Source organism: Chlorocebus sabaeus, chromosome 11 (assembly GCF_047675955.1).
Source record: "Chlorocebus sabaeus isolate Y175 chromosome 11, mChlSab1.0.hap1, whole genome shotgun sequence".
Classification (NCBI taxonomy): domain Eukaryota; kingdom Metazoa; phylum Chordata; class Mammalia; order Primates; family Cercopithecidae; genus Chlorocebus; species Chlorocebus sabaeus.
Window position 1 is genome coordinate 37,103,241 of NC_132914.1, and position 11,923 is coordinate 37,115,163.

Consider the following 11,923-nt stretch of genomic DNA (forward strand, 5'->3'; position numbering starts at 1 on the left):
TATGTATTGCTCATGTATTGCTGCTTAACTTTTCTTTTGTCTGTTTAATTTCTTGTTACCTGATGTTCTTCTTAAGTTATGTTATCTTCTGAAGATATTTATATATATTGGACTGGGCCCGTAAAAAGTATACAAGTAGTTATTTTTTACTTAATGAGTCAATAAATAATTGAATAAGTTATATGTGTTAGCTGTTTCCTTCAAAGGTACTTCTTCTAGTCTACTCTTTTTAAGTGGAGGAAGTGTGCTGCATATCATTTCTTCTGTTCAAAGTGTAGAGAGATAATAGAGCCTGTGTTTATAGGGACTAATAAAAGACAAAATTTCCCTTCTCCATTTTACCTCTTTGCATTTTTATTACAAAGATTATTACTGTTACTGCTATTTTAAAATTCATAGCCTCCTGGGAGGTATGGCAGATTATTGGTTGAAGACTCTTTGATGGCTTGATTTGTAACTTGCCAAACTCTCTTCTGTATGTAGAAATTTTCGATAGTAGGGATTTTAAGGATATATCCTTTGAAGTAATTGAATGCATTTTAAAAATGTAAGCATGGTTTATAGCAAAATTATTAATTTCTTTTTAGCCATCTGAAGATGAAGATCAAATATCACAGCACATTGAAGATTCAAATAGGATGCCCATCAAAACGAAGGAAAAAACAAATAATGTTTATGTAGAAAGAATGGCAAAAGTTTCAGGTGACAGGATTGTTAAAAACAATGACAAAATTCACAAACAGAATGAGAATTTCTACCAGTTCTCAGTGAAAAATAATACAGATCAGTTTCCACAGTCACAGTGTAATTCAGCACACATTTTGCAAAACAAAACCAGTGACAACTGCATTCTGCAGCCTGCAAGATGTGATGCAGGGGTACAAACAGAGAGTGAATCTGTAATGGAGGAAAAATTAGATGCTGCCATACAGTGTGATCTAATTTCAAAATGTACATGTAGAAGTGATGTTTCTCTTTGCAACCTGGAAAGGTGCAGTGAAAATATTAAGACAGATACCACTGGAGGGCAGGAAATCCTTAAGAACAACTAATATTCTAAAATCTCTACCTAGGATGTAGAATTTCACTTGCCCTTAGAAAACAATAGTAAATGTTGAAAATTTCATTAACATGATAAGAAATGAGAAAATGTAGCTAAGCACAAGCTGACAGTCTTCAGAGAGTATATTCATGGTTCATGTTAAAACATTTTAATATTATTAATGTATGTATTTAATTTGTATATAGCCATTTCCTTAATAGCTTTGGTATATGGTAGAGTTTTTAGAAAATAATATATTTGTAAATTTACTAGCATTCTTATGTGATTATTCAGTATATTATTATGATATGCTGTTATTTATGGGTTAAAATATGCTTAATTGCTTCCTTCCTTGTTGCATTTATTTTAATATTCTTTGCAGTTGCATTTTCTGGCAAAAATGCTCTCTTTCAAGACTTTAAGATAGAAAATAATACCTAATATATTTTATGTCCTCATTATAATAATTTTGTTAGCTACTTCTCTTCATTATAGTCCTATTTAAAAATTCTAGCATTAATTTGTAGATAATACATATCTTCTACTTGCATAACATAGTTTTTTTGTTGGTGCTGCTATTAATTCAAAGGAAAATGTTCTGTAGGACTAAAATATGTTTTAATGCTTTTATAAAAGAATTGTTTGAAATTGAAAAAAATAATTTATGTTTCTAATTTTAATGTTGCTAAGATTATTTTCATAAACATTATGACAAGATTTCCTATTTCTAAAATACGGGCTTTGTTTCTAACACAACACTTACTTTGTATAACGATTTTAAATGTTTGTACTCTAAAATTGACACTTGTTTTGATACATTTCAAGGTACACAGCAGAGGGCATTCCAGTATCTAACTGAACCCGAAATAAAATTGTTAGAGGTTTCTGTGCCTTTAAAGAAAACAATGGTTTCTTTTTTTTTTTTCTTTTTTTTTTTTTAAATATACAGATGTATCACTCAAGAGTTTGTGTTGCAGAGATGATTTGAGGCATTGCAATTTGGAGACACCAACAGCTAAAGTTTAAGCAGTAGGAATCTTCAGGTTTTTAGCTAGTTGTAGGAAGTTATTTTTGCTGCCTTACGGAGCACAATAAGCTCCTAAGTATTTTCTTCCAGCTTAATGATCAACTCATGAAAGGGGAATATAATTATATATGTATGTTGATAGTTTCTCTAAAGGCCAGATTTTTATCCTGATACTACATGAAAGGTATTCCATTGTGGATTGATTATCCTGAACATTATTTTGCAAAAATATTGCATACTATAGCAGTGAAGACTGATACATAGAAAAAGAAGACTATAATGATACCAGTAGAATAAATTTGAGCTGTGAATCTTGGGTTGGTTTCAAATATCAAATAAACTGATTTTTTCCAAATATGCATCAAAGTCTAGCAATATTGAAAGTACATTAATTACAAAAGTTCATACCTAGTTTTGTTTTTATCAATATCATAATGTAGCAGTTAAGCTCAGTAAGATGAAGAATTTCAGGGCTTTAAAAAATGCAGTGACCACTCCCAGTGAGAGCAGAGTAAGGTGCGGTACAGTAAAGAATTTAATCTTGCCCCAAAAGAGGTATTGCCTTTGACCTTGGCTTCTGGAAGGTAACCTCCAAACCCTTGGAATGTCATGGCTAATGAGTGTCTTTATTTGCCTAGGAAGCTTGGCCCAATTTAGATAGTAATAATATGATTTAGGATGGAGACATTGAGTAAAGCAATAATAGCTTGCCTTCCTAAGGGGTCAGAAACTGAGACTGGATAGTCAGCCACATGGCTATGATTGAGCCTCAGTAAAGACTTTGAATACCAAGGCTTAGGGAAGCTTCCCTGGTTGGCAGTACTTCATGTGAATTGTCAGTCATTGCCAGGAAAGTAATGCTGTCCATGACTCCATGAGAAGATGACTGAAAGCTCCCCATTTGTTACTTTCCTGGATTCTGTCCTATGTGTTTCTTCTCTTGGTTGATTTTAACTGGTATCCTTTTACTATAATAAACTATAACTGTGAATATATCTTTCAGTGTGTTCTGTGAGTCCTTCTAATGAATTACCAAATCTGAGGGTGGTCTTGGAACTCACAGACTTGCTGTTGGTGTCTGAAGTAAAGGCAGTTTTATGGTCTCTTCCTTAACTTCACAGTTGCTAATTGCTTAGATGCTTTAAGGAGGTAAATATATTCAGAGTGGAAAGTGAGTATGCATTTGCAAAATAAGCCATCTTATGTAATTATAAAATACTTCTCAAAATGCATTACTGGTTTGGGCTTTCTCTTGGTAAAACCATTTGATGACAATATAAATAAAAAGCAATTGAAGTAAACATTGTTTTCATTCGCTGTTTGTAATTTAATGTTTATAAAGCAGAGTAAATCCTAGCTAAGTTCTACCTAGATGAAACAAAATGAAAACTTAATGATTCTGCACACATTTCTAATGTAAACTGCCAATCAGAGTGTCTTCAGATAAGATAGTATATATTCATTAAGGGCCAATGCTATACAGTATTGGACTGGAGTTGGTGTTTAACCATATTTGTGAAACAGTACATTTTTTTGGTCCACAACAACTCTAGGAAGTTTCCATCTGTAATAAGATGAGAGGCTATCTTTAGGGGTAGTTTCATGTAATTTACTTTTAAAGCACTTATAACAATTGTAATTTATTTATAATTTCTTGGTTAATTGTCTGTTTTCCTCCATGACAATATAGCAATGTAGCAAATGCTGTCTGTGCCCAGCTCACATTTCTTGGGCATCCCTTATTTTCATATATACCAACCTGACTTGCAGCTGCCAGTGCATGACTCGTTTCCTAAGGTGTTTCTTTTGGCTGCAGTACCTCTTCTACCTGGGAGGAGGCAGACGGAAGTACCAGAATGTTAATGCTGTTTGAGCACAGTCGTTTTAAACAATAACTTATGGGAATTGGTGGATAAATACTCCTTCCTTGCCTCTTGGGCGGGATAAGTCTTTGAAAGTGTGTTCTACACCTCTGCTTACTCAAAGTATCCACTGACCAGTAACAATAGCATCAACATTGGTTGGGAGCTGGTTAGTAATTAAAATTTGTGGAACCCACCCCCAAATTACTGAATCAGAATCTCAGGCAATAAGTCCTGGGAATCCGTAGAGTGATGTCTGTGCCCTCTCATGTTGGAAAACACTATTCCTGCCAAGTTCCTCAGAAGGATTAACCTTAAGTTGCTCACAATGGTAACTTGCTTAATAACAAACACTTTATTACTTTCCTTCTTTTTCCATCTGTCTTACTTTCCACTTCCATGTGTTTCTTGAGATCATACCCCAAACAAACTATATGTACTTGAATCCTTGCCTCATAGTTTGTTTTTGGGGCAGGTCAAATTAAGACAGGCAGAGATTATGACACGTGAACGGATGAATTGGCTTCATAGGTATAACTAAAAGGTTAACATTGCTAATTTGTATAGTTTTACCATTCTCCAGTCTCAGGTTTTCATTTCTGCCATCTGCTGAAAATTTCATATGTAGGTGAAGTGGCATGTTAGGTACAGGTGAAGAGAGAATTTGTGAAGTGAAATATATATAAGGATATATTATCCAGAATGCCAGAAGAGAACAAGAAATAGAAAATATGAAAGAGTGTTTATTAAACAATAAGAAGGACAGAGTGAGAAGCTCTATGTGTTTAATTGAAGTATCAACAGTATAGGAGAGAGAGAGAATAGAGGCATAATTTGAAGAGATAATAGCTGAGAACTTTTCCAGAATTTATCTATTATAAATCCACAGATTCTGGCCGGGTGCAGTGGCTCACGCCTGTAATCCCAGCACTTTGGGAGGCCGAGACGGGCGGATCACGAGGTCAGGAGATCGAGACCATCCTGGCTTACACGGTGAAACCCCGTCTCTACTAAAAAATACAAAAAACTAGCTAGGCGTGGTGGCGGGCACCTGTAGTCCCAGCTACTCGGAAGGCTGGGGCAAGAGAATGGCGTAAACCCACGTGAACTTGCAGTGAGCCGAAATCCGGCCACTGCACTCCAGCCTGGGCAACAGAGCGAGACTCCGTCTCAAAAAAAAAAAAAAAAAAAAAAAAAAAATCCACAGATTCGTGAAGACCAGCAATTTCCAAGTGGGATTAAAAAAAATGAAATCCATATTCTAGTCCCAACATAATAAAATGACAGAGCCTCAAAGTCAAATGAAAAAACATGAAAGCTACTGAAGAGAAAAAGACTACATTCTTAGAAAAGACAGCTACAATGTCAGATGACTTACTAACAGTAATGATGGAAGCTCAAACACAGTGTAATAATACCTTCCAAATGCTGATAGAATATAATTGTCATTCCACAATTGTGTTTCCAGCCCTACAGCTGTAATAGTGTTTGAAATCACAAAACTGCCACTGCTAGCATGAAGGATCTGCTCTGTTGGGTTTGGTGACATATTTAGGGTCTTTATATTGTATATAGATAAATGCTTTCTCTTTGACTGTAGGAAAGGTTTTTCCTGATTTTATCCCTGTTTGCTTTTCAACCTGTATGCTCAACTGTTTTCCTATTTTTTTTTTTTCTTTTTTTTCTTTTCTTTTTTTTTTTTGAGACAGAGTCTCGCTCAGTCGCCCAGGCTGGAGTGCAGTGGCACAATCTCGGCTCACTGCAAGCTCCACCTCCCAGGTTCATGCCATTCTCCTGCCTCAGCCTCCCGAGTAGCTGGGACTACAGGCGCCGCCACCACACCCGGCTAATTTTTTGTATTTTTAGTAGAGACGGGGTTTCACCATGTTAGCCAGGATGGTCTCGATCTCCTGACCTTGTGATCTCCCCACCTCGGCCTCCTAAAGTGCTGGGATTACAGGCGTGAGCCACCACGCCTGGCCCTGTTTTCCTATTTCTTATATGTCTTTAGGCCTTCTTATAGACTTCATAGCACTTGAAATGGCTTTAGCCACAGGCATTTGTTTTATTTTTACCTGCTGTCCCTGTTGGTCTACAATATGTATTCCTTTATGCCTGTTGCTCAGGAAGTACCATGTTTTCCCATTTCCTTCAAAAGGCTTTATTTCAAGCTTCTCTTTAATACTTAATGCTTTCTGTATCATGTCCTGTTTGACATTTTAAAATCAGGGCACATAGACATTTTTAGGATGTTGACTGACTGTATTTATTCATGTATATTTTATATATGTGTAATATATATAATAACCTATATATGACTATATAATTGATATCTATAAATATTCACAATGTGAAAGAATGGCAGAACACAACCTTATGAGATAATACGCACAGTGAATTGAGGTAGCTGGTAGGTGTCTGCGGGGTGTGTATGTGTTCATTTTGCGTATTATGTAGTTCAGTTCTTATGGGTACAGGTTTGTGTGTTCACCTGGTGTTTCTTGTGGACATAACTGCACATCAGCCAGTGTGATACTTGCATTATGCTCAAATTATTTCCTAATATGTCAGTCATGTGGAACAACTTTGCCTTTTCAAAACAACTTGTACCAGCAAAACTATTTTTCACAGTCTGTATTGTCTTTTAATTTTCTTCTTCTTTGCTGCTGCTGCTGCTGCTTCTGTTACTTCTGCTGCTGCTGCTTCTTCCTCTTCCTCTTCTTCTTCCTCTTCCTCTCCTTCCTCTACCTATTTCTTCCTATTTCTTCCTTTTCTTCCTCCTCCTCCTCTTCCTCCTCCTCCTCTTCCTCTTCTTCTTCTCCTTCTTCTTCTTCCTCTTCCTCTCCTTCCTCTACCTATCTCTTCCTATTTATTCCTTTTCTTCCTCCTCCTCCTCTTCCTCCTCCTCCTCTTCCTCTTCTTCTTCTCCTTCTTCTTCTTCCTCCTCCTCCTCCTCCTCTTCCTCTTCTTCTTTCTTCTTTCTTCTTCTATTATAATTTAAGCTCTGGGATACAGGTGCAGAACGTGCAGGTTTGTTACATAGGTATACATGTGCCATGGCGGTTTGCAGCACTCATCAACCAGTTATCTACATTAGGTATTTCTCCTAATGCTATCCCTCCCCTAGCACTCAACACCCTGACAGGCTCCGGTGTATGATGATCCCCTCCCTGTGTCCATGTGTTCTCACAGTTCAGCTCCTACTTATGAGTGAGAACATGCAGTGTTTGGTTTTCTGTTCCTATGTTAGTTTGCTGAGAATGATGCTTTGAAGCTTCATCCATGTCCCTGCAAAGGACATGGACTCATCCTTTTTTATGGCTGCACAGTATTCCATGGTATATATATGCCACATTTTCTTAATCCAGTCTATCATTGATGGGCATTTGGGTTTGCTGTTGTGAATAGTGCTGCAATAAACATACATGTGTATGTGTCTTTATAGTAGAATTATTTATAATCCTTTGGGCATATACCCAGTAATGGGATTGCTGGGTCAAATGGTATTTCTAGTTCTAGATCCTTGAGGAATCACCACACTGTCTTCCACAATGGTTGAACTATTTTACATTCCCATCAACAATGTAAAAGCATTCGTATTTCTCCACATCCTCTCCAGCATCTGTTCTTTCCTGACTTTTTAATAATCGCCATTCTAACTGGTGTGAGATGTTATCTCATTGTGGATTTGATTTACATTTCTCTAATGACCAGTGATGATGAACTTTTTTTGATATGTTTGTTGACTGCATAAATGTCTTCTTTTGAGAAGTGTCTGTTCATATCCTTTGCCCTTCTTGTAAATTTGTGTAAGTTTCTTGTAGATTCTGGATATTAGGCATTTGTCAGATGGATAGATTGCAAAATTTTTCTCCCATTCTGTAGGTTGCCTGTTCACTCTTGCTGTGCAGAAGCTCTTTTGTTTAATTAGATCCCATTTGTCAATTTTGGCTTTTGTTGCCATTACTTTTGGTGTTTTAGTCATGAAGTCTTTGCCCATGCTTATGTCCTGAATGGTATTTCCTAGGTTTTCTTCTAGGGATTTTATGGTTTTAAGTCTTATGTTTAAACCCTTAATCCATCTTGAGTTAATTTTTGCATAAGGTGTAAGGAAGGGGTCCAGTTTCAGTTTTCTGCATATGGCTAGCCGGTTTTCCCAACAGTAGTTATTAAATAGGGAATCATTTCCCCATTGCTTGTTTTTGTCAGGTTTGTCAAAAATCAAATGGTTGAAGATGTGTGGCATTATTTCTGAGGCCTCTGTTCTGTTCCATTGGTCTATGTATCTGTTTTGGTACCAGTATCATGCTGTTTTGGTTACTGTAGCCTTGTAGTATAGTTTGAAGTCAGGTAGCATGATGCCTCCAGCTTTGTCCTTTTTGCTTAGGATTGTCTTGGCTATATGGACTCTTTTTGGTTCCATATGAAATCTAAAGTAGTTTTTTTCTAATTCTGTCAAAGTCTAATTCTGTTATGGGGATATCATTGAATCTATAAATTACTTCGTGCAGTATGGCCATTTTCACAATATTGATTCTTCTATCCATGAGCATGGAATGTTCTTCCATTTGTTTGTGTCCTCTCTCATTTCCTTGAGCAGTGGTTTGTAGTTCTCCTTGAAGAGGTCCTTCACATCCCATGTAAGTTGCATTCCTAGGTTTTTTATTCTCTTTGTAATAATTGTGAATGGGAATTCACTCATGATTTGACTCTGTTTGTCTATTATTGGTGTATAGGAATGCTCGTGATTTTTGCACATTGATTTTGTATCCTGAGACTTTGCCAAAATTGCTTATCAGCTTAACAAGATTTGAGGCTGAGAAAATGGGATTTTCAAAATATACAATCATGTCATCTGCAAACAGAGACAATTTGACTTTCTCTCTCCCTATTTGAATACCCTTTATTTCCTTCTCTTGCCTGATTGCCCTGGCCAGAATTTCCAATTCTATATTGAATAGGAGTGGTGAGAGAGAGCATCCTTGTGCCAGTTTTCAGAGGGAATTGCTTCCAGCTTTTGCCCATTCAGTATGGTATAGGCTGTGGGTTTGTCATAAATACCTCTTATTATTTTGAGATTTGTTCCATCAATACCTAGTTTATTGAGAGTTTTTAGCATGAAGGGGTGTTAAATTTTATTGAAGGCCATTTATTTTTTGCATCTATTGAGATAATCATGTGGTTTTTGACATTGGTTCTGTTTATGTGTGATGGATTACGTTTAATGATTTGAGTATGTTAAGCCAACTTGCATCCCAGGGATGAAGCTGACTTCGTGATGGATAAGCTTTTTGATGTGCTGCTGGATTCAGTTTGCCAGTATTTAATGAAGAATTTTCGCATTGATGTTCATCAGGGATATTGGCCTGCAATTTTATTTTGTGTGTGTGTGTGTCTCTGCCAGGTTTTGTTATCAGGATGATGCTGGTCTCATAAAATGAGTTAGTGAAGAGTCCCTCTTTTTCTATTGTTTGGAATAGTTTCAGAAGGAACAGTACCAGCTCCTCTTTGTACCCCTGGTAGAGTTCGGCTCTGAATCCATCTGGTCCTGAGCTTTTTTTAGGTTGGTAGGCTATTAATTACTGCCTCAATTTCAGAACTTGTTATTGATGTATTCAGGGATTCAACTTCTTCCCGGTTTAGTGTTGGGAGGGTGTATGTGTCCAGGAATTAATCCATTTCTTCTAGATTTTCTAGTTTATCTGCAGAGAGGTGTTTATAGTATCCTCTGGTGGTAGTTTGTATTTCTGTGGGATCAGTGGTGATCTCCCATTTATCATTTTTTATTGTGTCTATTTGATTCTTCTCTCTTTTCTTCTTTATTAGTCTGGCTAGTGGTCTATCTATCTTGTTAATCTTCTCGAAAAACCAGCTCCTGGATTCCTTGATTTTTTGAAGGGTTTTTCTTGTCTCTATCTTCTTCAGTTCTGCTCTTATCTTAGTTATTTCTTGTCCTCTGCTAGCTTTTGAATTTGTTAGCTCTTGCTTCTCGAGTTCTTTTAATTGTGATGTTAGGGTGTCCATTTTAGATCTTTTCTGCTTTCTCTTGTGGGCATTTAGTGCTATAAATTACCCTGTAACCACTGCTTTAGCTGTGTCCTAGAGATTCTGGTACATTGTCTCTTTGTTCTCATTGGTTTCAAAGAACTTATTTATTTCTGCCTTCATTTCGTTATGTACCCAGTAGTCATTCAGGAGCAAGTTGTTCAGTTTCCACGTAGTCCTGTGGTTTTGAGTGAGTTTCTTAATCCCGAGTTCTAATTTGATTGCACTATGGTCTGAGTAACTGTTTGCTATGATTTACATTCTTTTGCATTTGCTGAGGAGTGTTTTACTTCCAATTATATGGTCAGTTTTAGAATAAGTGCAATGTGGTGCTGAGAAAAATGTATATTCTGCTGATTTCGGGTGGAGTTCTGTAGATGTCTATTAGGTCCGCTTGGTCCAGAGCTGAGTTCAAGTCTTGAATATCCTTGTTAATTTTCTGTCTAACACTGGCAGTGGGGTGCTAAAGTCTCCCTCTATTATTATGTGGGAGTCTAAGTCTACCTCTTGATGTTGGTGACCTTCAGGTGGGGTTTCTGTGTGGACATCCTTTTTGTTGATGTTGATGCTATTCCTTTCTGTTTTTTAGTTCCTTTTAACAGGCCCCTCTGCTGCAGGTCTGCTGGAGTTTGCCGGAGGTCCACTCCAGGTGCTGTTTGCCTGGGTATTACCCGTGGAGCCTGCAGAACAGCAAATATTGCTGCCTGTTCCTTCCTCTGGAAGCTTTGTCCCAGAGAGGCACCCACCAGATGCCAGCTGGAGCTCTTCTGTATGTGATGTCTGTCAACCCTGCTTGGAGGTGTCTCCAAGTCAGGAGGCACAGGGGTCAGGGACCCACTTGAGGAGACAGTCTGTCCCTTAGCTGAGCTCAAGAGTTGTGCTGGGAGATTTGTTGCTCTCTTCAGAGCTGTCAAGCAGGAACATTTAAGTCTGCTGAAGCTGTGCCTACAGCCGCTCCTTCCCCAAGGTGCTCTGTCTCAGGGAGATGGGAGTTTTATCTGTTAGCTTCTGACTGGTGCTGCTGCCTTTCTTTCAGAGATGCCCTGCCCAGAGAGGAGGAATTTAGAGAGGCAGTCTGGCTACAGAGGCTTTGCTGAGCTGCGGTGGGCTCCGCCCAGTTCAGACTTCCCTGTGGCTTTGTTTACACGGTTAGGGGAAAACCACCTACTCAAGCCTCCGTAATGGTCGACACCCCTCCCCCCACCAAGCTGGAGCATCCCAGGTTGACTTCAGACTGCTGTGCTGGCAGGGAGAATTTCAAGCCAGTGGATGTTAGGTTGAAGGGCTCTGTAGGGGTGGGATCCACTGAGCTAGGTCACTTAGCTCCCTGGCTTCAGCCCCCTTTCCAGGGGAATGAATGGTTCTGTCTTGCTGGTGTTCCAGGTGTCACTGGGGTATGAAAAAAAAACTGCATCTAGCTCAGTGTCTTCCCAAATAGCTGCCCAGTTTTGTGCTTGAAACCCAGGGCCCTGGTGGTATAGGCACCCAAGGGAATTTCCTGGTCTGCGGGTTGTGAAGACTGTGGGAAAGCATAGTATCTGGGCCGGGATGCACAGTTCCTCATGGCACAGTCCCTCACGGCTTCCCTTGGCTAGGGGAGGGAGTCCCCAGACCCCTTGGGCTTCCTGGGTGAGGCAACGCCCCACCCTGCTTCTGCTCGCCCACCCACTGTCTAACCAGTCACAATTAGATGAGCCAGGTGCCTCAGTTGGAAATGCAGAAATCACCCGCCTTCTGCACTGATCTCGCTGGGAGCTGCAGGCCGGAGCTGTTCCTATTCAGCCATCTTGCCCAGGAATCATCTTTTAATTTTCTTAATGGTGTCTTTTGAAGGGCAAAAGTTTTAAATTTTGATAAAATCAAATTTGTCTTTTAAAAATTATTGATTGTGGTCACAAAAATTTTCTCCTGCTTTTTCTTCCTGAAGTTTTTTATTTTTAGTTCTTA

At 38.4% G+C, this 11,923-nt stretch overlaps 1 protein-coding gene across 1 annotated transcript in view; it reads left to right on the forward strand.

The window, feature by feature from the left end:
- Positions 1-1,302, forward strand: part of REDIC1 (regulator of DNA class I crossover intermediates 1) — a 71,615-nt gene extending 70,313 nt beyond the window's left edge. The window contains exon 11 of the mRNA XM_008002870.3: positions 588-1,302. Coding sequence (XP_008001061.3) covers positions 588-1,052 — 465 coding nt within the window. The 3' untranslated portion in view covers positions 1,053-1,302. The remainder of the gene's footprint in view (positions 1-587) is intronic.
- The last annotated feature ends 10,621 nt before the right edge of the window (positions 1,303-11,923 follow it).